Source organism: Podarcis melisellensis (genome assembly GCF_964234715.1).
Source record: "Podarcis melisellensis genome assembly, chromosome: 14".
In the NCBI taxonomy this organism is placed as follows: domain Eukaryota; kingdom Metazoa; phylum Chordata; class Lepidosauria; order Squamata; family Lacertidae; genus Podarcis; species Podarcis melisellensis.
In genome coordinates this window covers 36800294-36825596 of record NC_138546.1, presented here as the reverse complement: position 1 = coordinate 36825596, position 25303 = coordinate 36800294, and the positions used below count along the sequence as shown (strand labels likewise).

General features: G+C 44.0%; 1 protein-coding gene and 2 long non-coding RNA genes across 8 annotated transcripts in view; 2 read left to right on the top strand and 1 right to left on the bottom strand.

Annotated features, from left to right (window-relative positions):
* Positions 1-25303, top strand: part of LOC309356988 — a 62817-nt gene that overhangs the window by 24854 nt on the left and 12660 nt on the right. The gene's annotated exons all lie outside the window — the stretch shown is intronic.
* The window catches only part of TMC3 (transmembrane channel like 3), a 49815-nt gene that overhangs the window by 11852 nt on the left and 12660 nt on the right, over positions 1-25303 (top strand). For 5 of the 6 annotated variants that reach the window (XM_081888430.1, XM_081888429.1, XM_081888432.1 and 2 more), the window contains 14 exons: positions 369-910; positions 5442-5585; positions 6698-6773; positions 15005-15086; positions 16099-16205; positions 16490-16588; positions 16702-16844; positions 19259-19406; positions 20396-20439; positions 20579-20726; positions 21426-21535; positions 23185-23263; positions 23922-24176; positions 24597-24725. In XM_081888430.1, the coding sequence (XP_081744556.1) occupies positions 813-910; positions 5442-5585; positions 6698-6773; positions 15005-15086; positions 16099-16205; positions 16490-16588; positions 16702-16844; positions 19259-19406; positions 20396-20439; positions 20579-20726; positions 21426-21535; positions 23185-23263; positions 23922-24176; positions 24597-24725 (1662 nt within the window). In that variant the 5' untranslated portion in view covers positions 369-812. Of the gene's footprint in view, positions 1-368; positions 911-5441; positions 5586-6697; positions 6774-8228; positions 8366-15004; positions 15087-16098; positions 16206-16489; positions 16589-16701; positions 16845-19258; positions 19407-20395; positions 20440-20578; positions 20727-21425; positions 21536-23184; positions 23264-23921; positions 24177-24596; positions 24726-25303 lie in introns of those variants that run through there. The other variant, XM_081888434.1, reaches the window with a different exon arrangement.
* LOC309356980 lies at positions 4766-5501 on the bottom strand. Its single transcript, XR_014162987.1, has 3 exons — positions 5413-5501; positions 5104-5378; positions 4766-4854 (listed from the first exon to the last, which is right to left on the bottom strand). It is a non-coding gene; the product is annotated as an uncharacterized lncRNA (long non-coding RNA).

Here is a 25303-nt window from a genome sequence, read left to right as displayed (position 1 = left end):
CTGAGCTGTGATAATGCCTTCGTTGGATGGAAAGAGGTTTGTGTGTGTGTTTGTGAAATGTGGCATACTGTGGAACAGCAGTGTAGCGTGGGTTGCCGGTGCCCAGGGCAGGGCAAGTGTTTTGCCCCCTGGTGGACTGGGAAGCTGGGGTATGGATGGGTGAGCCAGGGGGGCATATGCAGAGCCCAAAAGGAGGGTGAACAGAGCCCACCTCTGACAGGCTCCTCACCTGCCCACACATGAGGTTCCCCCAGGGCACAGCTTTAGGAAGCACCAGTGTTACACACTTGAAATGCAAACTCTGCAAAATTACCCTTTTAAAATGGCGGCCACAATCATTTTTGACTCAGGGTTTTATTTATTTCTAGCGTCCGGAGCAGGCTGCATCGTTTGATGATGGTTTTTGCGCGCCTAATGCAGTAGGCTTTTCCGTGGGAAAGCTATGCCTTGATGAATGTGTGCTATGAGACATGTCGTCTTTTTCCTTTGCTGCAACAGACCAAGAGCGCCACAGCTGCTCTCTTCAATGTGAAGGAGGAGACCAAGCATCGCTGCTACTGTGCTACAAGCTCTGGTGCACTGTACCTTTAAGATTATGTCTGTGTTTCCAGCTTTCTGGTCTTTCCCAGACTCAGGAGTGCCAGATGCCACCAAGAGGGGAAATAAGGGAGTCCGCTTCAAGATCCATCAGCTTCTGGTTCTGCTTTGAGATACCTGGTGGTACCCAACGCTTTCCCCCCATGTTCTCAAGATCTGATTGTTGCTGCTGCCTTTCAACACCCTGAGTTTTGAAGCATCCAGAAACTCCTGAGATGTCGTCTGGAGGTGCTTCTTCAGCAAAGTCCTGCAAGAGGTCGAAAACAGTGAAGCGCCATGCCAGCATCTACACCTACCAGGAGCCACCCCACAGGTGAGAGATTGCCTTTGGATAGGATAGGCTAGACAAGAAAGGCTATGGGGAACCAGGTGCAAAGAGAGGCTGCTCCTGTTCAGGGTTGCTTGCACAAAGCTGCTGCTGAGGTAAGATTCTATTCGGTCCTTATTAAGCACTCTTGTTTATAGGGTGAATTTGTCCAGCATTCATCCCGATTTGTTTACAGGGTGTTGATACATCTTCATGTTATTCATTCATCCCACCCTTTTCAGTGCTTTTCCTTGTCACTTTCCAAACTGCAAAAAGTCAGATTCATCCCTTTTTAAAAGGGACTTTGCTACACCTGGGTGACAGCACACTTCAACCCACTTCAGTTGCACAAAGCTAAATTTCTGGTATGCGCCGCAAAATAGTGACAGTCTGGAGGAGCCCTAAGAGAGGGAATTTAATTAGGTGCTGATTCTCTCATCCTTGCCTGACAGGCTTCACCAGCCAAAAATGCCCCCTTTTATTCAGCTGCTCCAAGTACAAAAGCATAGTCCCTTTGGGGATTTTCTCATTCTCTCTCTCTCTCTCTCTCTCTCTCTCTCTCTCTCTCTCTCTCTCTCTCTCACACACACACACACACACACACCACATCTACTTCCTTGTTATTATTATTAGAAAATCATTGATGTCCCTCCTTCTGTCACTCAGACACCCAAGGAGTCTAACACATGGTTTAAAAATGAACACACTCAGAACACTATTCTGGGTATAGCACCCACACAGTCCAAATTAACAATCTAACCCAAGCACTGCTTTTGCAACTGGCTTTTTGTAATGCCCTGAAATGATGAATGCAGGAAGTTGCATTTTCAAATCTCCTTTGCCTGCAAGTTTTCAGATGCTGTTTCTCTGCACTTCCAGTGTTGAATCCCAACGCAGTGCATTTCTGTTTCTGAAAGATCCCAGCTTTATTGATAGATTTCAGCAGGGTGGCAAGCCGTTAAATCTCTTTGGTTGCTTATTTGTTTGGAGATTCGTTTTATGAATGTAGGAAAGTGTGGTCTTCTGCATCTCCTTCGCACACAGATCTTCACAACCAACATCGCAAAGAGGAATACTGTCCATGCAGTTTATGCCTCTAGATGCTGTCTGAATTCAGTAAATGTATATTAGTAGTAGTAGTAGTAGTAGTAGTAGTAGTAGTAGTTATATGTGTACCCCAGCTTTCCTCTAAGGAGTTCAAGGCAACTTGCATAGGTCCAGTGGCGTAGCGTGGGTTGTCAGCACCCGGGGCAAGGCAAGTAATTTGCACCCCCTAACCCGTGGATTTGCGCCCCCTAACCCATGGATTTGCGCCCCCTAACCCTACCCCCCAGATGTTGCGCCCGGTGCGGCCGCCCCCCCTGCACCCCCCCCCACGCTACGCCACTGTGCATAGGTCTCCTTCTTCCCGTTCCACCCTCACAACAAGCCTGTGAAGTAGGTTAGGATGAGAGATAATGACTCTGGCTCAAACTTCATGGCTGAGTGAGGATTTGAACCCTGGTTTCCCAGGTCCCAACCCAACCCTCTGACCAGTACACCACACTGCCCCTCTTATGTGCAACAGGAAATTGTTAGCAATGAGTCTTGGTTAAAAAATAAATCAGGCACATGCTACCTACTTCCCTCAGAGTGTGGTCCTGTGTGTATCAGCTCTAATGTAAGGGGAACCCAAATAAGCTCAGCGAAGCTTACTCCCAGGTAAGCATATATAGGATTGTTTTCCTCCCTGTCCCTTTTCCCTTGTGTGTTGTGGATTTTTTTAGATGGTAAACTCTCTTGATTGTATGTTTGCCTCTCTGGGAATCTTTTTGGATGAAGCGTGGGGTACAAATGCTCTTAAATAGATAAATATATAGGATGGCAGCCTCAGTGGCAGAGTAATAATATTGCTATTTTAAAACTAAGGTTGCTGTCATCATCATATGCATATTTACTTCAGAGCAAATCCAATTGGGAGACCTATATCTGGCTAAATATGCAGAGGATCTGGTTGCAGAACCCTTTATTTGCAGTCCCGGGGAATTGATGGCCTTGAGCCATTTATTCTGTTATTATTTACACACACACACACACTTCTAGAAAGGAGCACTGTGTTATCAGTGCAGCTCAGATGGAAGACGATGCAGAGCTGCAATTAAATGGGCAGCAAGCACTTGTAATGGAAAACGCAGACATGCCACTTCAGTCCTATGGAGCCATGTGTTTACAACAGGGCGGTCCAAAATGCAGCTGGTTCTCGAGGCCTTTTTTCCAGCCCTCGTCAACATTTGAACTCCCCCCTCCGAAACCCCCCTTGTGCTGCCTTCCCAAAGCCAGGTAAGAAAGTTGCTGGGCTTGGGGAAGGAAGCATGAGGGCTTTGGCAGCTTCCTAGTGTTATGTACTGAAGTTCTCACTCTGGGCCAGCAGGGGGATACTGTAGATAGTTATGCAAATAAGGGATCGAAAGTGACGTTCAGTGATTGGATAGTTTTAGAAAATTGTTACAGTTACGTTGTAAGGTAAAGGTAAAGGTACCCCTGCCCGTACGGGCCAGTCTTGACAGACTCTGGGGTTGTGCGCCCATCTCACTTAAGACAGCCCGTGGGTTCCATGTCTTTTTCCCCCCAATTTTTTTATTGATTTTCCTAATTTTTTAAACAAACAAACAAACATCTTAACTTTACTTGATCCAATCTTGGTAACATTGTTAAGTGACTTACTCAAATCCCTCTGGCTGAATTTCAGTGTATATCACTGTAACAGTTTTCCAAAACCAATTTTCTCATAAAATTAACTTAATCACTTAACATCTTTCTTTGTTTTGACTTTAAACATGTTATTCACTAACATCACATATTTAAATCCTAAGCCTATCTGGTATTTGCAAGTTTTTCCAATTAAGTTATCTTAGCATATTTAACTAAATAGTCTTTGAATTTCATCCATTCCTCCTGGTACTCCTCCTCCTTCTGGTCGCGGACTCTTCCAGTCAGGTCAGCCAGCTCCGAAAAGTCCATCATCTTCATCTGCCATTCCTCCACTGTTGGGACTTCTCGTGATTCCCAATTCTTAGCTAACAAAATTCTAGCTGCAGTTGTGGCATACAAAAACAATCTAACATCTTTTTTGGGCAATTCCAAACCTATTATTCCAAGAAGAAAGGCCTCTGGTTCCTTAATAAATGTATATTTCAACATTTTTTTCAATTCATTATAAATCTTCTCCCAGCAGTCTTTCACCTTGGGGCAGGTCCACCAAATATGATAAAAGGTACCCTCCTTTTCTTTACATTTCCAACATAGATTATCTCTATTATGATATATCTTTGCTAGTTTTACAGGGGTTAAGTACCATCTATACATCATTTTCATAATATTTTCCTTTAACACCGTACATGCAGTGAACTTGACCGTGGGTTCCATGTCAAAGTACTCTCGTGGCCACTTGGTATAAAAAGTTAACAGCCCTGGTCTACAAATAAAGTGCCTTGGTCAAGCCTTGAAGTCAGAAAGACAGGTAGCCCTGCTTATCTGGGACAATTTCGGTTCTCTCGGTTTCTTATTTTAACAATCTTAAATTCAGTTCTCCACATTTCTGCAGCAATTTGGGATTTTCTTAAGGAAAATAAAACTCCCCAGGAAATTTTCGTATCGTTTTATTGCAGGTTTCTCCCAGTAAGCACATTTTTAATACAGTTTTGACTAATGTGAACATTTTTGCAAGCAATATAATTCTACTACAATTTTGTAAGTTATTTTCACTCACATGACCATTGCTGTGCACACATTCTCCTAATGTATGGCATTTTTGTCAACACTGGTTAGAAAACTGCATCACAAAAAATCCAGGTAACTGTGAATAAAAGATGGCCGGTTCATTTATTCTCTTATTGTTTTGAATGCGAAAATGTGATAGATGTGTCTTTAAATGTGAACTGAGCTGAATTTCTTCCCTGGGTTAGATTTCCCTACTTGGGAGTAAGAAGAGTTTGGATTTGATATCCCGCTTTATCACTACCCGAAGGAGTCTCAAAGCGGCTAACATTCTCCTTTCCCTTCCTCCCCCACAACAAACACTCTGTGAGGTGAGTGAGGCTGAGAGACTTCAGAGAAGTGTGACTGGCCCAAGGTCACCCAGCAGCTGCATGTGGAGGAGCAGGGAAGTGAACCCAGTTCACCAGATTACAAGTCTACCACTCTTAACCACTACACCACACTGGCTCTCGAGTAAGCCCCATTAAACTGAGCGATGTCTGATTAGAGATGTGTTGAATTGTGATGTTGGGGGCTGCGTTTGTCCGACTGCTGTTTAAAGCGCAGAAGCATTCAGAAAAGGTAGACTAAATTAAGTACCAGAGTCACAAGGATTGAAATATCCAACCATCTGTTTGTATGATGGGGGTTTCTAGATTATCTGCACTGATGCAACCTTTTACTTTTGACTGAAAAATCATTGTGATGATAACTCACCTTGCGCGCTCTCTCTCTCTCTCTCTCTCTCTCTCTCTCTCTCTCTCTCTCTCTACATGCACCATGGGATATCGGCCATACCTAGCAACTCAGATGAAGATAATGGGGATGAGAAGGTTGACAGCAGTGACCCAGAACAGATCTTCCAGAATATACAGTTTCAGAAGGAGATCATGGCCAACATCCGTTGCAGACCCTGGCCCATGAGGCAGAAACTCAGGGCATTAAGGTAATGGAAATTCTCCAACAACATCAGTCATTTCTGAAACATACACCCTTGTGGGTTTTGTGGTCTCAAATCATTTACATTTTCCAAGAAACAAATCAATGGCTGCATCTGATTAGTGATAAGCAGTAGGTAATATTCTGTAAGTCAACAGTAGAACCATTAATCTGCAGGATTTCAGAGGGTGATCTTCTTAGGTCTACCTGGAAATAATACATACATACATACATACATACATACATACATACATACATACATCTGCCCCAGCCACTCTGGGCAGATTCCAGCAGGATATTAAAAACACAATAAAACATCAAACATTAAAAACTTCCCTAAACAAGGCTGCCTTCAGATGTCTTCTGAAAGTCAGATAGTTGTTTATCTCCTTGAAATCTGGTGGGAGGGCATTCCACAGGGCGGGCGCCACTGCCGAGAAGGCTATGTCAGGGCTCCTTCAGGCACTGTAGTGGTTAAACACCTTCTTCCTTAGTTTTTGTTTTCTTAAATTTCTTTGTTTAAGAGAAAACATTGAGTGGAATTACAGACCCTCCAAGTGTCCCAGTTTCCAGGGACAGCCCCAGATTTACAGAAGTCATCCCGGTTTCTGATTTGATCCCAGAATGTCTCACTTTTCCTTAGGACATCCCTAGTTTCATCGGAGAAATGCTAGAGGTTATGGAGTTATGCGACCCCCCCCGAACCAAGTAAACCTTTAGAAGACATCTGAAGGCAGCTCTGCATAGGGAAGGTTTTTTTTTAATGTTGAATGTTTTATTAAGGTTTTTATATGTATTGGAAGCCGCCTAGAGTGGCTGGGGCAAACTAGTCAGATTGGTGGGGTATAAATAATAAAATTATTATTATTATTGAATAGGACATCCCTATTTTCATCAGAGAAATGTTGGAGGGTATGGATTTAGCATTCTTGCAATGCTCCAATTTATTTCAAGTGTAGAGAGGGAGGGGAAGGTCCACAAGGCAGGTTGCATTTTGCAGCAGTAATTCGCGCTCCTTGGCAAGTTCGTTAGATGTTATTTATGAGAGGGGGACATCAGGAGCTGGGGATGTAATGAGATTTTGGCCACGCAGAATGAATCTCTCGTCTTCCTCGGCAGACAAGCCAAAGAGATTGTACTGAAGTACGAAGGTCGGCTGACTCGAACGAGAGGCTACCAGGCAGCCGGAGCGGAGGTTGGTCTGCTTTTCATTAAAAGCTCCTGAACTCGCTTTCCATGAAAGTGATTGAGGATTTCCATTTGCGGAGGGAAATCTTTCCAAGTCATCATTATTAACTAAATGGGGGAAAAAGAGGGCAGCAAGGTAGAGGTTGCCAGCATATCTGTCTGGCAGAAATTCTGAAGGGGAAGCTTTCACAGCCTTGCAATATATATACAGTGGTACCTCAGGTTACATACACTTCAGGTTACATACGCTTCAGGTTACAGACTCCACTAACCCAGAAATAGTCCTTCAGGTTAAGAACTTTGCTTCAGGATGAGAACAGAAATCGTGAGGCAGCAGCGGGAGGCCCCATTAGCTAAAGTGGTGCTTCAGGTTAAGAACAGTTTCAGGTTAAGAACAGACCTCCGGAACGAATTAAGTACTTAACCCGAGGTACCACTGTATAGGACTAAATATATATAAATATAAAGGACTAGTGGGGCGTGTCTGTCACCGCCCAGGAATTTTTAGAAGTGTGATTTCTGAGTTTGGACCTATCATGCCAAAAATTGCCCCAAGTCATGCCCAAGTCACATGCTGGTCTGCCATCTTGATTCAAAATGGCAGACAGCAACATGGACAAAAACTGCCTCCCCCACCTCAGGAGCCCTCATGACAAAGTTAGTGTCAAAATTTCAAGAGGCAGCCGAGCCTTTTGAGAACCATTTTCCCAAATATTGTTACAGATTTGGGAGGGATCCCTCAAACCCTATAAATTAATACAGTGGTACCTCGGGTTACATATGCTTCAGGTTACATACGCTTCAGATCATCCATGAATCTGCCCAACCCTATTTGAAAGCCACCGCTGCCTCTTGTGGCAGCGAGTTCCACAGATTTAACTGTGCTCTGGGTGAATTGCTCTCTCTTTATCTTCTAGCATTCAGCTCTGTCTTATGTCCAATACAGTGGTACCTTGGGTTACAGATGCTTTAGGTTACAGACCCTTCAGGTTACAGACTCTGCTAACCCAGAAATAGTGCTTCAGCTTAAGAACTTTGCTTCAGGATGAGAACAGAAATTGTGCTCCAGCGGCACGGCAGCAGTGGGAGGCCCCATTAGCTAAAGTGGTGCTTCAGGTTAAGAACAGTTTCAGGTTAAGTTCGGACCTCCGGAACAAATTAAGTACTTAACCCAAGGTACCACTGTAAATGGTAGTGTTTACCCCTTAGCCTTTTCTTCTCCTGAAGATATCCTGCTAGGCCGTGGAGGTTTAGATGGGCTACCTTCCCAGGTTGACAAGCCCACACTTCCCTCTCCGGAATGTGCAGAAACCGCCTTCTTGACTGTTGCACCCACTAATGGTCATGCTCACTCAATCCACCTGAGCTTGTTCTCACATACAGAGGGAGTCACTGATTCACCAAGGGTTTGAGACTCATCGGCTACCGCCACCTGGTTTAGCTAACCAATCAAAGCTGTTTCTGGAGTGTGGCTGCTGTCATATGCTGACAGCTTCTAGGAGCCAAAGATGGGAGCTGAGTGCAGGGTGGGGCCAAAGATGGACAAACCACCCTAGAAGGAGCATTTGTCCCTCACCGGAGGTACTTACTGAAGTGTAGGTGGGTTCCCACGAGGCAGGACACAGTGATAACAACAAGAAGCTTTATTGAACCACATAACTGGGAAATGGGGGCAAAGCAACTGCTTATATACATTCCTGAAAGCCTGGGCCTCTCCTACTCCCAACATGATTGGCTGTCTAAACTTCCAAGCTGCAAATCACGACTCAGAGTTCAAGGGCCAATGGCAGAGGCCCAAATCCTGAAATGTTCTGTGACTGGACATCATGTATCGAATCAGAACACAGGAGCTCGGAATCCTTAGTCCAGACTCAAGCTCAGGCAAACACAGACCACTGAATACATAACACTAACCCTCCCCTAACACCCCATAAACCCCATGGAAGTTGTAGGCTAGCCACATCTGGAGGCCAGCAGCTGCCCCTTTGCTGCTTTACAATATATTGCCTGTAAAGCTTTATCTGTGCCATTGGTGTGGTTTTCTGATTGATCGAGAAGGTCTGTGCCATCTGTTATTTTTTTCTTTAATTAAAATACTTCCACTTACAGCAATAAAGCCTTGGAAGACCCATGGAATTAATTAGCTTTGACCACTGCATTGATTATTCATGAGTTAACAAAAATCTGGCTCGAAAGAAATTGACTGTGCATGAGCAACTAGCGACCAGAGAAGGTGGCCTCTTGAGATTGACTAATGGGCTGAACCATCATAGGCACGGCAATGTTATTGCTTTCTCAATACCATGGAGCAAAAGGGTCAAATGAGAAATTTTGCCCAAAGCGCAGTTCAGCATGAAATAGAGAGTTACTCCATGAGCAAAAGGTCTGAGGAATTTTAAAAGAAATACATGTTATCAAATGTCAGAGAACTTTCTCCTCTGGGCCAGGTTTGAGGGGGACACTGGGAGTCCCCCCATCATTGTAGTGATATGTTTGTTTGTATTTTTGGTTAAGTCAAGATGGCGTCGTCGTTAGTAGTAGCATCGACTTGAACTCCGCATCAGTTGATGCCGTTTTTATTATTTTTATCAGTTTCTACTAGCTTTTTATCAGTTTTTATTAGCTTTTATTAGCCTCAGTTCTTTATTTTTGTTAGTTGGCAGCTATTAATTTACAAAGCTTAGGTCAAGGGCCTGAGTTACAGAAAGTCTAGAAAGCCCTAATTAGCTCCAGCCCAGCAGGAGTGGAGATTAGACACCCTATCATGGGTAGACGCCGAGCTTCCTGATTTACAGCAGAAGCTGCTCTGATTTACAGCGGCTCTATCCCTGGAAAATGCCTAGGAAAAAGAAACGAGCGGCCTCATCTCCAGAAGGGAGCCCACAGAAGAGAAAGCAGAGCAAAATGGATGATTTTGTAAAAGCACAGAACTCAGAACCTACCACACCAAACAGAACTCATTCCCAGGTAGGTGGGGATGCTTTATTGGGCGGAGATCACCCAGGGGAGAATGCTGAGATGAGCGCTCATGAATTATCCCATGAACTACCATCTGAGGGGGCACCGCTCTATGCAGAAATACTCGCGGACCACTGTTTGCTGACTGCAAGAACAGTGGAGGAAATTAACATCAAATTACAAAAGGTAACGTCTCTCCTGGCGGAGTTGGTGCTCCTGACAGCCAAAAATAGCCAACTCAGTACTAAAGAGACCGACCATAGCGTTGCCCTCCCTCTAGACCATCATGTACAGGGGTGCAACCGGCCTAGACTTGATAACCAAGAGACTACAAATACTAAAAACAACAAAAGCGAAAGTAGGGACCTGATCCTACAAAGTACTCAAGTAGCTCTGGACATATATCCTTTTAATGGTATCCTGCCTTACTGGAAATCAATCGACAGTGTGAAGAGAAACTTTAAGCTTTTACTAAATATCCATTGCAACACTCTGATCGCGATAAACTTGCTTTGCACGGACCCCCAGCACACTAGACTCACGCTGACATTTTCTGACTCAGCTACCCCTAAAATGCTACTGAAATATAGGGCCATTTTACAGGACTATAATATTGTTTTGAGGCGTGTTTTTAAAGACACAGAACGAAAACAACTACTGCCAAACTTGTCATATAGCCGGACCAACTCCAAGCAATCAGCACCCTCTCTGCCGAAGGGCTTTCGCCACAGGGCCATGATTCATTCGGAAGGGCCGTCAAAGATGAATATGTGCGGTGAACCCAGCTGCAACACTCACTTGGAGAGGAAAACATCAGACCAAAAAGGTCAAACACACAAAGAACGCCAGCCCAATCTAGATAATTCAAAGATAGGACTCTCCATTACGCCTTTGGCAGATCCAGAATTTCACCACCCTCTATCCCAACTGGAATCTGATCAGCCAATGCCAAGTGACGACCCTCCCAAGGGAAATGGGACACATAGAAAGCCAGAGACAGATTTAATTATCTTTGACGAAGACCCCCCGATGGCACCAGCAATCCAAATAACACCGTCGATGCCGGGAAATCGGGAAAATGCTGCAAATCAACCCCGAGAACAACAACACCGTGCATACCCTAAGAACGGATGCATCATTACCGAACCAGTGGGAGAGCTGATAACAATTTCCCCACCACAATGAAGCCAAGCCAGTTATGGAACGAGCAGCTTTAACATTATCTCATGGAACATAGCGGGTTGGGCTAACAAACTTGGGGACGAGCCATTTCGTGAATATATAATGGGTTTTGACATAATAATGCTGCAGGAAACTTGGGCAACTGATAACATAGCTCTTGACGGTTACGACGTCTATGAAATCAAGGCCTCTAAACCGCTTGGAAGGGGACGACCAAGGGGGGGCCTAGTAACTCTGGTTTCCACTCAATTGACGTCACAAGTTATTGAGTGCTCAGTTTTCGAGCAGCTGGCACTGGGGATCACCTTGCATATGGAATCCAAGAGTATTATTTTTGTTTCAGTGTATATTCCACCATATACAGTGCAAACACAGATAGAGAGCACGTGGCGTAAAATCCATAGTTTCCTTTATTCCCTACAAATTAGGTACCCTGGCTCGCCATTTTACCTAATGGGAGATATGAATGCCAGAATAGGCTCAAATGATGATAGCCTGGAAATAAAATTCCCAATATTAAGAGATCTAAAGGAAAATAGCGCCCTCTTGCTAAACCCACCCCCACGTAGACATTCGAAAGATTGCCAAATCAACTATGCTGGATTCTGCCTGGCTTTTTTACAAATAAGTCTGGATCTGATCATTGCTAATGGGGCATTCCCCGGGGACAGAGAAGGCGAGTACACATTCATAAATTCAAATGGGGCCAGCACAGTAGACTACTGTCTCACTAACAGACAGGCCTTCGAATCAATTAAAAAATTCACAATAGATAATAGGACTGAAAGTGACCACTTACCTCTTATCATCTCCATTACCGGCCAAAATTCAATTCAGCACTCTCACATAGAACATGAGGACATAGACAAAGCAAATGATCCAGCATTGCGTAGGAAAAAATGGACACCTGAGATAGCAATTGCAGTTGAGAATAGATTGAATTCACAAACTGCAATTAAGTTAAGATCAATTATAATAAACAATTTATCAATAGACTCCTCCCTGACAGCTTATGAAAATCTCATTGAGTCCTTGCAGGATGTGGTCTCGGTTAACATAAACTCAGCCGGCAAGCCACGCACTGCGAAAGGGCGCAGTTGGTTTGACCAAGAGTGCCACACAAAGAAGGAAGCCCTAAGGAACGCCTATTTGGCCTATAGAAACGCTGGATTAAGCTACTTACCTCAATCTTATTTCAAAATCAAAAAAGAGTACAAAGCCCTTTTGGCCTCAAAAAAAAGGCAGTCCGAACAAAATTCCTGGTCCCTACTATTGAATGCCTCACTAAACAATGAAACTAAACTCTTTTGGCAACTGGTCTCCGACTCAATGAGAAATAGCTCCTCAGCCCCCAGCTGTGTCATTCCAGCTCAGGTTTGGGAGAACCACTTCAGAAATATATTTATGGAAAGTCCTAACCTCCCTTCCAGTTCACAGGAGGATGACAGGGTACAATTGTCACTGCTCCCTAATTGGAGGCCGGTAACTGTGGAGGAAGTCCATACATTAATTGGGAAGCTGAAGAGCGGAAAGGCTCCGGGGAAAGACTTTATCCCAGCTGAGGTGATTACATCAAACCAGCACTGGTGGGCCCCGCTTCTGGCAGCACTCTTTACGGTAGTAAATAACTCTGGTAAGGTACCATATAGCTGGAAACATGCTATAGTAGTCCCAATCTTTAAGAGAGGCCACCCAAATGTACCTTCCAATTATAGGCCTATTAGCCTGCTCTCAATAATTGGGAAACTATATGCCCATTTCCTCAGTAGCAAATTGACAACTTTTCTAAATGAACATAATATACTATCTGAAGCCCAGGCAGCTTTCCGTGAGAATCATTCAACAACAGACCACTGTCTAATGCTGTCCTTCCTAGCTGAGAAGTATACCAGACACCTACAGGGTAAACTCTTCGTGGCCTTTATGGACCTGAAATCAGCATTTGACTCCATCCCCAGATCCCAGCTATGGTCCAAATTGAGTCTGATCTTGCAGGACAAACGACTTCTCTTTCTTATAAAAGCCCTGTACAATGGAACCAAACTGCAGGTCCGATGCGGTCGACAGGGACAGCTATCGAACAGCATCGAGATGACTAGGGGGGTGAGACAGGGTTGTATTTTGGCCCCCACATTGTTCTGCCTATTCCTAAATGACCTAGAAGAGAACTTAATGGACCCAGATGGACACATTCCAAAAATAGGAATGAGAAGGACCCCTTTGTTGTTGTATGCTGATGACGCAGCCATCATCTCGCGTTCCAGGCCGGGCTTGAATTATCTGCTGAAGAAATTTTCTGATTACTGTTCTGGAAATGGTTTATCCATTAATTATGAAAAATCTAAAATCTTAGTCTTCGAAAGAAGATTCTCCCAGTCTAAATGGGTGCTGGATGGCCATAACCTCGAACAGGTAAAATACTTCAGTTACCTAGGGCTCACATTCCATCATACAAGATCTTGGAAGCACCATTGGCAAACCTCCCTTCAAAAGGCGGAGATTACAAAGCTAGCCATACATAAATTCTTCTTCACAAAGGGCGGCAAATATGTTCCAGCAGCCTTAAGGGTTTTCAACGCAAAGCCCGTTTCCCAACTCCTGTATGCAGCAAATGTCTGGCATAATGGGGACCTGCCAAAGCTAGATGGCTTTCAGGCAAAATTTATACGATCTCTGCTGCAGGTACCTAACTGCGTCCCCAACTCCGTACTTCTGCTGGAAGCTGGTGAATGCCCAATTTCAGCTAGAGCATGGTGGGCTGCCCTAAGACATTGGCTCAGGATTTCAGTGTTTAATCTAGGGAAGGGTCTGTACCAACATATCACCAATGAGGAATTTGTCAGCAAATGGCAGAAAACCATGGCTAAAAAAGCCACCTCTATTGGTCTGTCTCCCCCCCAACTGTATTACCTGGGCTATGAAGGCGCCCAAAAGGCTTTAAAGCAAAGATTATGGGACAATGCACACAGTGACTTGCGATCTCGGTCACACGCAGTCTGTAGTCCACTGGCAGCAGGAGTTCAATATGGGTATGTCTTTGAGTTAACACCTTACATCAAAAACCTGACAGTACCTAACTATCGAAGCCTTTTCACCAAGGCCAGACTGAATGTCTTCCCCTCTGCAGTGCTGGATGGTAGGTTGAGAGGAGTTCCCTACCAGGACAGACTTTGCTCGTGTGCTCAAGACATCGAGTCCATAAATCATATTTTGTTACATTGTGCGAAGTATGAGCAGGCCAGGGCTGAACTGATACTACCCTTGCTGGTGCCTTTCCCGGGAAAGTCAGAAGCTCACTATGTCAGGTTCCTACTGGAAGACCGGACAAAAGCTAGAACTTTGGCAGTGGCAAAGTTTTTATCGGTGGTTGAAAGAACAAATGAGCCCTATATTCCAAACAAAGTGCTTGATTAACCTGGAGGTAGGCTGTATGAACTCTGTATTGATTTGTAATGTTTTGTTGGTCTCTGGACCGTAATAAAGATTGTTGTTGTTGTTTGTATTTTGTTTTGCCAAAAAGTGTGCCCAAAGTGGCTTGCAATATATGATAAGAAGACAAAAGTTGTTGTTGTTGTTGTTGTTGTTGTTGTTAATACCCCGCTCATCTGGCTGGGTTTCCCCAGCCACTCTGGGCAGCTCCTAGCAGAATAATAAGAATAAGAATAATGTGATAAAACATTGAACATTAAAAACTAATAGAGAAGATTTGGTTGTGGCTGGGGAAACCCAGCCAGATGGGTGGGGTATAAATACTACTACTACTACAACAACAACAATAACAAATTATTATTATTATTATTATTATTATTATTATTATTATTATTTTATTATATTTTTATTTTTATTAAACCACTATGGGAATTGTAGTTCTGTGAGAGGAATTGGAGGGGGGGTCTCCTAACAACTCTCCAAACCCTTAACAAACTATACTTCCCATGATTCCTTGGGGAAAGCCGTGACTGTTTGAGGTGGTATGATACTGCTTTGAATGTACAGTGCAGATGAGACCTAAATGTTGAGGATGATCCCTTGTGTGGGCAGAGTGTATTCCTTTCACGTAAACTAAAGCTGTTTCTAATATGTCTGTGTTTTTCCTAGCTGTGGCGAAAATTTATTCGGCTTGCATATAACTTTGTGGTCATCTTTATTCCCTGGGAAATGAGAATCAAGAAAATAGAAAGTAAGTATGGAAGGAGACTAATTAACTAAGATGTTGCCTGTCATGGGAAAGTGCTGGGAATAAGGCTTTCTCTTGGGCTTATTGAAAATATTATATAATATTATATTATAGATATATGATAGAGATAGATAGATAGATGATAGATAATAGATGCTTCCAACATTTGTCATATTGAGCCAATTAAAAAAATTTAAATCAACATTCCCTTATTCTTGAGCTGAGGTTCTAAAGCCCACTTTCCTCAGAGTAACACTGTAATCTTGCATGTTTCTACTTGGAAGAAGGGATGGAAGAATCTGCCAACTTCAGTCTGTCATTTTTCCTCCCAATCTAAAATTGTTGTTGTTTAGTCATTTAGTCATGTCCGACTCTTCTTGACCCCATGGACCAGGGCATGCCAGGCACTCCTGTCTTCCACTGCCTCCTTTGCCCATGGAGTTTTCTTGGCAGGGATACTGGAGTGGCTTGCCGGTTCCGAATCAGTTTGTGATTATCAGTGCTATTTTAGTGGGAAAAGAGGTGCTGGAACTCACCACGAATGCCTTCCATGTTCTTTTAGCATGGCAATTGCACCCATCTGAGAGGTTCTGGGTTCTGGTGAGTTCTGGCTGGGGAAAAACTCCCTGATGATGATGATGATGATGATGATGATTAAAATGTGGTGTGAAAATTCACCAGCACTTTTCTGTGAATTTCTCCTAATGCCTGGGAGAGGAAAATCTCTGTGGTAGCCTCTTAAGTTGCCCTCCTGTGGGGAGGGACCTTTGTTATGCAGCTACCATCAAATGCTGAAGACCCAGGCTTTTGACACTTCAGATGTATGTTTTTAGGGCCCACGTTATTTCTGTGGGGGCAAGTTGTTAGAAACTCTTTTTAATATTGTGTTTTAATTGTTGTAACCCATCCTGGGACCATGGGGGTGAAGGGAATAGAATAGAATAGAATAGAATAGAATAGAATAGAATAGAATAGAATAATAATGCTAATACCCCCCCCCCTTTTGTGGTTGAAGGTCACTTTGGCTCTGGAGTCGCCTCTTACTTTATTTTTTTGAGATGGCTATTTGGAATCAATATTGTTCTCACCATCATGACAGGAACATTTGTTGTTTTACCAGAGGTAAGTAATGCTCATTGTATGGTATTTCTTGGTGGGATGTGTGGAGAGTTATTTATTTATTCATTCAGAAGTTTATTATTGCCAGTATTTTTTTAAAAAAATCTCTAAGCGGTATACAAAAACACAACATCATACCAAAAACAAAACAAAACAAAAAAACCCAATGAAAAACAGAGATACAACATTTTTTTAAAAAAACAAAGAAAACCAAAGAAAGCCAGCTCCATAAACTCCATCATCTTCATTCCAGAGGACCTGTTTAAAGCTTTGCTTTGTTATTACAGATCCTGGCTGGAGAGCCCTTTGGAAGCACTCCTAGCAAGAGCATCCCTGCCGGGCAAGAAGAATCTGCACAAGATCTCGATACGATCTGGTCTTTGGGGGCAAGGCGAAAAATTATATTATCATATCAGCAATTGATTGGGCCTTTTTTTCTTTAGATGGACTGGGTGGCTACCCTACTAGATGCTGATTTATTTCATTGGTGTTTCCACAGGGCTACCTCCAGTACTCGGTTTTATTCTACGGCTACTACGGACAGGCGAGGAAGATTGGGACAGCAGGCTACCGGCTGCCCCTCGCTTACTTCCTCGTCGGAATGGCCGTGTTTGCTTACAGCTTCATCATCCTCTTAAAGAAGTAATGCAGCTCTTTTGCTTAAGGCAGGAGTCTCCAACCTTTGGGGCTTGGGGCAGACATTTTTGAGAAAGCGCTGTGGTCACAAAATGGTTGCTACGGGGCATGTGGGAGAGGATGGGCAAGTAGGGGCTGGGCATCAGGTTCAGCCAATGCCTGAATCCCAAATCCAGAGATGGGATAATTCAGGGTGGGGTCCAGGCTTTGTCCAAGTCAGGCCAGAGTTGTAAGGGGGCAGGGAGTTGGGCAGGAAAACAGAGGCAGACAGCCTCTGCGGGAAAAAAGCATGGGTTTGTTTCCAAGCAGGTTTTTCAAACAGCACCACACTGCAGGGGAACACACATGCTCAGTCTAACTGAGCAGGATCGATCCCTTTGTTCGTAACCTCCCCCCCCCCAAAAAAAAATCCACTGGACTAAAGTTATCCAACTGGAATTGCTCCCCCTGCCAAGCTTACATTACTTCATTTGCAAGCAAACAAACTGGCTAGGATTGAAAAATGTGTAAATAAGCAAAGGCATAAATAAGCAAAGATGTTTGGGTGGTGTTTTTATTGAACCATACCTGTATCCCTGGGGACACGGGTGGCACTGTGGGTTCAACCACAGAGCCTAGGACTTGCCAATCAGAAGGTCGGCAGTTCGAATCCCCGTGATAGGATGAGCTCCCGTTGTTCGGTCTCAGCTCCTGCCAACCTAGCAGTTCGAAAGCACGTCAAAGTGCAAGTAGATAAATAGGTACCGCTCCGGCAGGAAGGTAAACAGCGTTTCCGTGTGCTGCTCTGGTTTGCCAGAAGCGGCTTAGTCATGCTGGCCACATGACCCGGAAGCTGTACGCCGGCTCCCTTGCCAATAAAGCGAGATGAGCGCCGCAACCCCAGAGTCGGTCACGACTGGACCTAATGGTCAGGGGTCCCTTTACCCTTTACCTGTATCCCTACTGGTGCTAAAAAACAGTGTTTAGGAGCAGGACTAGTTAGAAGAGAGATTCCATGGTAGGGAATACCCATTTCAGCATGAACAGTCGTCTCTCAGGAGGAATCCTCTATTTATTTGAAGAACTGCCTGGTCCAAGTCCGGTTTCGAGATGAATCAAAATAGAATGAGGAACAGGGGGAGGAGCCATAAAGTTTCTCACCTGCAGGTAATATGTGGGCAGCAGACTGAACTGGCTCCCACACAACCTAGCCACAGTCTTCCCTATCGTGGCAAAATGCCTGGCATTTCCTTTTATAGTGATAATTTCTTAATTTGCAGCTACACATATAAATTTGCATGTGCAAATTTTGTGCAAACCCATTCCCTCTTTTGCCATCTTGGTTACCCTGTGCTGGACAGGTGTGCTGATTTATTGGGGGTAAGTCACATAACCATTTTTGCAAGCCATTTCCCATAGCATTTGCAATGAGGAGCATGATGTGCAGGTTGAACCATTGTTGAAGGCCATATTACACATGGTGTTTGCTGTGCAGTTTTCCCTTTCTAGTTGACTTAAAAAAACCAAAACCCTGATCGTGTGTGGTAGTGGGGTGGTTTGATATTGACAAAGAGATTGTGACCAGGCCTGGGAGCAGGGGCGTAGGAAGTTCCATCGTGCCCCAGGTTCCATCATGGAGGGGTGTGACAAATTATCACGGAACAATTACTGCCCTACTAGGGCAGTTCATAAAAAACTTTTTTTGAAAATGCCTGCTCCAAAGGTCTTATCTTACCACACTGGGTATTATATAGCTATATATGAAATTCCATGCATATCAGTTAATATCTTGACCCTCCTCCATGAAAATAGCTGTTTACTTGGCCTTTTTCCTATGTCGTGAAGGCTGAAATTTCAATTCAGTGGAGCACTTACTGTTCCCAACCCTAACCTTGCAGAAAGTCATCTAATTAGACTTTAATTTGATTTTGACATGTTTTTAGGAGGTAATTTAATTATTGTTTGATTTTATACCAATGTTATGTATCTGATGTTAGCCGCCCTGAGCCCAACTTCGGCCGGGGAGGCTGGGATATAAATAAAAGTTGTTTATTATTATTATTACTTGTTATTATTCCTTCATAAGAAAATAGGAAATAACGTAAAACCATTTTTGCAGGCATCAATGGGGGGGGGTGACAAGAAATTTTCTGCACCGGGTACCTCCTGACCTTCCTATGCCTCTGCATGGGAGATCTTTAACTCTTTTGCCTCCGGAATTCTTGTACCTGCAATGGGAGGATTCGTATTAACATTATTAACGTTTAGCCATTTGCAGTCGGGGCGTTACTATCATTCAGTGCCTGTTCAAACACTGTGCTTTGGAGTGGAGTCAGTTCGCACATTCAACAGAGGAATTTGGTGACTGGGGATCAGATGCATGTATGAACCAGCCTTTGAGCAACTCACATTTATGCGATGTCTCTGCTGCTCTTATCCAGGATGGCTAAAAATTCAAGAATGAGCCTAGCAAGCGCTTCTGATGAAAATTACACGTTTTGTTGGCGTGTCTTCTGTGCCTGGGATTATCTCATTGGCAACCCTGAGGCTGCAGAGAGCAAATCAGCTGCCATAGTTAACAGCATCAGGGTAAGCAACTGGTCTCTGTAGCCGGAAGAGATGCTTGCCTGTGATATTTGTGCATGAGGCAAATGTGTTATGGAGCGAATGCAAAAAGAAAATAAAAATGCAATACATTAATGCTCCAATTCTTGTTAGTGTTTGAAAGTAACACTGTTCGGTGGTAATTGTTTGTAGATGCATTTCTGCAAACAGCAGACAGAACCTCGAAGGGATCTGTGGAAAAAAACAAAGATTCTATTTTTCCCCAAGGAAATAGATGACTTTAGAAGAATTAAGAGCTCTTTTTTTAATGGATTGCTAGCTACAGGGCATTGTGACCTGCCAATAAATGATAAAGCCTTGCATTTCTAAAGAGAGAATAATAATCATCTAGTAGAATCTAACTGGACATGGAAATAGCAGCACATGGTCACTCCTAAAACCTATTATAAGAATTCAAATGGTCTGCCTCTCTTTTCTGACTGGGGGTAGTAGAAACAACAAAAAGGGGTTGTGGCGCCTAAAAAGCTTGACTTGCACCCTAACAGTTCTCTAACACCTTAGAGCAGGCATAGGCAAACTCAACCCTCCAGATGTTTTGGGACTACAATTCCCATCATCCCTGACCACTGGTCCTGTTAGCTAGGGATGATGGGAGTTGTAGTCCCAAAACATCTGGAGGGTTGAGTTTGCCTATGCCTGCCTTAGAGAGGGACAGGAGAGTCCAAAAGGGGGCTGACTCAACACTGCAATCCTATGCATGTCTCCTCAGAAGCAAGTCCCACAAAGCTCACCACATGCCATAGGAGCCAACTCTTAGGGGCCAAGGTCCCTTGGCCCCCCAATAAAATATTTGAGGGGGCTGCTCCCCAAAGTTGATGGGCATTGCCATTTAAATGGTAAGCGTGCACTGCTTCATGTGATCGATTATGTGGGGCGGGGCTTACGTGCCCCGCCCCCAATATTTTATTCAGGTTGGCATCCCTGCTACATGCTATTATTTTTGTGTTTCACAGGAAGCCATACTAGAAGAACAGGAAAAGAAGAAAAGCACAAACATGTATGTATGTATACGTATCATTTCCCAGCCTGTGTTCCACGACTGCAAAAGTGGAATTGTCTTCCTCCTGTCCTTTTGAAACAATATGAAAATGACTTGCTGAAGCAATATCCATACTTTGTCCTACCCTCGTGTAAAGGGCCGTGACCATAAGCTTAAGGATCATCGCCAACATCCTTGTTCTCCTCTCACTCGCCGGAAGCATTTACATCATTTACTTCGTAGTGGATCGATCCCAGAAATTAGAGCGCACGAAAAAGGAGCTAACACTCTGGGAAAAGAATGAGGTAATAAAAGCACATCCTCTTTGTCTCCGTCTGCAGTATGGGGGCGATTACCGTAGATTGACCTTTGTTACTGGGCTATCCACACTTAAATACAGGTTTTTAAAAACACATTTTCTCTCAAAATACACATTTTTAAACATTATTTTGAATACGGGTTTTGAGCCACAGTTTATGTAGAAGTGTGGAATCCAAGAGAGAGCAGCAGTTTGAGCTGAACATTAATCTGAGATGTGTGGATCAAGTTATTCTGCATCCCGCTTAGCAAATGGTTGGATTCCACAAGGACCCCTGGCAAAACTGATGTACAAACTGCGAGACAAGGACAACTGTGACTTTAAAGAAGAATGGGAACTTTTTACAATTTATTTAAAAAAACAAATGAATTGGACTCCTTGGCAGGTTTTGAATAAACATACTCAAATTTATTGATTGTTGTCATAATAGATAATTTAAAGATTTTTACAATATGCAGAGAACAACATGTGTTGAAAAATCAGAGAGAGGAGCTGAGGGAAGTCTTGTGGGGGAGGGAGGGAAGGTTCTTCTTGGGAAGGGGGGAAGGGAAAAATTAGGGGGGGAAGGAAGATGATATGTTTTAATAATTTGTTATGTTGAAATCCTTAATAAAAACTATTTTTTTAAAAAAAGAATTCCACAGGGACCCCTGTTATAAATCACACGTGTCCCTCTTCTTTCCAGGTAAGTGTCGTTGTCTCCCTCATCACAATGCTCGCTCCTTCTGCCTTCGAATTGGTTGCTGCACTAGAGATGTACCACCCTCGAACAACCCTACGCTTTCAGCTTGCCAGGTATAGAAAGGCGGGCTGGACTAATTGTATACAGTGGTACCTCATGTTACATTTGCTTCATGTTACGTTCTTTCAGGTTACATCCCACGGCGACCCGGAAGTACTGGAAAGGGTTACTTCCGGGTTTCACCACTCGCGCATGCGCAGAAGCGCTAAATCGCGCTTCATGCATGCGCACAAGCGCCCAATCGCGCTGCGCACCTGCGCAGATACGGCACTTCAGGTTGCACTCTTTTCATGTTGTGAATGGGCCTCCAGAACGGATCCCGTTCGCAACCGGAGGTACCACTGTACAGTGGTACCTCGGGTTACATACACTTCAGGTTATAGACGCTTCAGGTTACAGACTCCGCTAACCCAGAAATAGTACCTCGGGTTAAGAACTTTGCCTCAGGATGAGAACAGAAATCGCGTGGTGGCAGAGGCAGGCCCCATTAGCTAAAGTGGTACCTCAGGTTAAGAACAGACCTCCAGAACGAATTAAGTTCTTAACGCGAGGTACCACTGTATCATATTTTTGTCTGTATGGTAGGGCTGTGTATCACCAGCTAAACATCGCGATATAGTGACACATCACAATGCTGAAAAGGAAGGAGCATCAAGCCCCCTGGCCCCAAAAGATGCCAGGGTGAAACCGCTGCTGCTCCCTCTGTCGCCAGTGCCCGGCACATGGAGGGAGGAGCAAGGAGCACTGGCGCCGGCCCTGTGAGGCGCTGGGCTGAAATTGCCACTGCTCCCTCCGCCACCAGCGCCTGGTACAGGGAGGAAGGAGAAGAAAGGAAAGGCGCTGAGTGGCAGGCAAGCCCGACCCACGATATACTACCGGGTAAAGACGCCATCGCGATCTGGTCCTCAGACTGGTCCTGGTTGATGTATCAATACATTGCCCAGGCTTACTGTATGGTACAATGTGGAGGCAGTGGTTGGGTGGCAGAACATCTATTTTGCACGGAGAAGGTACCAGGTTTAATCCCTGGTATCTCCAGGTAAGGCTGGAAATATCTCATGTCTGATATCCTGGGAAGCCACTGCCACTCAGTGTACAGTGGTACCTCGGGTTACATACGCTTCAGTTACATACGCTTCAGGTTACAGACTCCGCTAACCCAGAAATAGTACCTCGTGTTAAGAACTTTGCTTCAGGATGAGAACAGAAATCATGCTCCAGCGGCGCGGCAGCAGCAGGAGGCCCCATTAGCCAAAGTAGTGCTTCAGGTTAAGAACTGTTTCAGGTTAAGGACAGACCTCCGGAACGAATTAAGTACTTAACCCGAGGTACCACTGTATAGGCAAGAAGAAGCTGGAACAGATCCAAGTGTCTAACTCAGTATAATTCAGTTTCCTATATAGCAATGTCAGATGTCAAAGAGATAAAGAATTACCTGACATTCAGAAAACATCTTAAGGCAGCCCTGTTCAGGGAAGTTTTTAACATGTAATGCTGTACTGTTTTTAACACTGATTGGGAGCCGCCCAGAGTGGCTGGGGAAACTCAGCCAGATGGGCGGGGTATAAATAATAAATTATTATTATTATTATTATTATTATTATTATTATTATTATTATTATTATTATTATTATTATTATTATATAGCACTGTGACTGATGGTAGCTTTCTGCACTTGACGTTTCTGTTTCTGTTTTGACAGAGTTCTTGTCTTATATCTGGGAAATCTATACAGTTTGATCATTGCACTTCTGGACAAAGTGGACAGCATGAGTATCGCTGTAAGTTGCAAATCTCGACCATCTTTGGGATGTAAGCTCTATGCTTTTTATTTATGTTTTTGGCCTTTAATGTTCCATCTGTTTTTCTGAGGAACTCAAGGTGGATAACAAGTCAAAATGCAAAAACAATATTTCAAAAGTATTAAGAGGGTCCAAGTGCATAAAGAAGAGATCGACAGACAGGGCAGCTTACTCTATGGCATTAATCCCTTCATGCATTAATTAGACTTAAGCATGCTGGCTCCCTCGGCCTATAGAGCAAGATGAGCGCCGCAACCCCAGAGTCGTCCGCGGCTGGACCTAACGGTCAGGGGTCCCTTTACCTTTTATGCTGGCTATATGAGGCTGGTTATCTCACACTTTGTTGCTCTCCTCTGAACTGCTCCCAGCTGGTAAGATGCTGTGCCCACTGATTTACCTTATAGGGCTGTTACAAGGGCTGGAAGAGAACCTGTCACCCGCCAAATGTGGTGTACTCCATATTCCCATTGTCCCTGACCATTGGCTGTTGACTGATGAGAGTCGGAGAGATGGCCACAGGTTCCCTAGCTCTGTCCTAAAAGATCTAGATCTCCAAACTGGCTGGAACCAGGATATTTTAAGCACCATCTTCTTACAGCTTAAGTTTATGAGTTTGACTTTTGCTCCATGATTTCAGGAATCTGAAGTTCACAACAACGGAAGCACCACAGTGATTGCCACAACCACCTCAGCTACTAAACTTATTAGAGAAGACAACTTTTCAACAATCATTCCCAGTATGCACATTATGAGGACCAGCACCTTTCTTCTGGTTGACAACCACACTCAAAGCTACGCTCTACCCATCAGCATGGTGACCAACAAGACAACATCTTATGAATCCAACACTCAAAGCCACCAAGATCAATGCTGGGAGACCTATGTTGGGCAAGTAGGTTTGACCTTTATGTGAGATTAGACAGGCAGGTACCCATGACAAAGTCTCTGCTGTGATGGCAGCAGGATTGATGAATGGTTCCACTGTGGAGATCTGTTGAGCCCTTTTATATGTCAGCTTTTGGATCGGGGATGGGGATTCTGTTTCCCTCAAAATGCTGCTGGGCCAATTGTATTTACTGGATTGATTTCCATTCCAAACATGGGACAGACAAACTTTGTTAGGCAATTTCTACTCCCGTGTCTGCATTTGTTGGAATTCTCTGACATTCCTACCCATGACTAAAGCGTGTGTGACATCAGCACAGAATAGAAATAGTTTGATCCATCTATCCCTGTTCCTGGCAGCAATGGAAGTGACAGAAGAGCATTCCTTGCCTTGGAATGTGACATTTTTTCATCCTTCCTGTTTCAGGAAATGCTGAAGCTGTCGATTATTGACATGCTCTTCACCGTGGCAAGCATCCTGTTGATTGACTTCTTCCGTGGGCTTTTTGTCCGATACTTAAGTGACTGTTGGTGCTGGGATTTGGAAAGCAAATTTGTGAGTATATCTTTCCTATTAGTAAAGAAGGAGAAGGGGAGGTAAAAACGGGGGGCACATTACACAGACATGGAGGTAGCTGCTGACTACTACATCCCTATATTGCATCGCCCAGCCCTTTTGCTGTAACACAATGGCGGGGGATCTGAGGACCCTGCAGATGTTGTTGGACCATTAGTCACTCTGGTGGAGCTGATGTGAGTTGCAGTCCAACAACATCTGGAGGGCCATAGTTTCCCTACCACTACTGACGATTGTATCTGTGATTATTATAACACCTCCAGTCAATAGGTGGTGCTGTTCCACATCCTTTGTTGTTGTTGTTTAGTTGTGTCCGACTCTTCATGACTCCACCCAACCTAATGTTCTATACCTTGTCCATCTTGTTCTTCTTTCTTTGGGGGTTCCTAAATTGGGCAGATCTAAACTGGGGGGCAAAGCAGCGTTGTTTTAACTTGCTAATTGGTTATAAAGTCTGCTCTTCTAAGTGAGTGGTAACAATAGTTTCATTTAGCCACCATGCAACATTCCCCATCTTTACAGTAAGCATCACCTGGTGTTCCACCCAGATCTGCTCT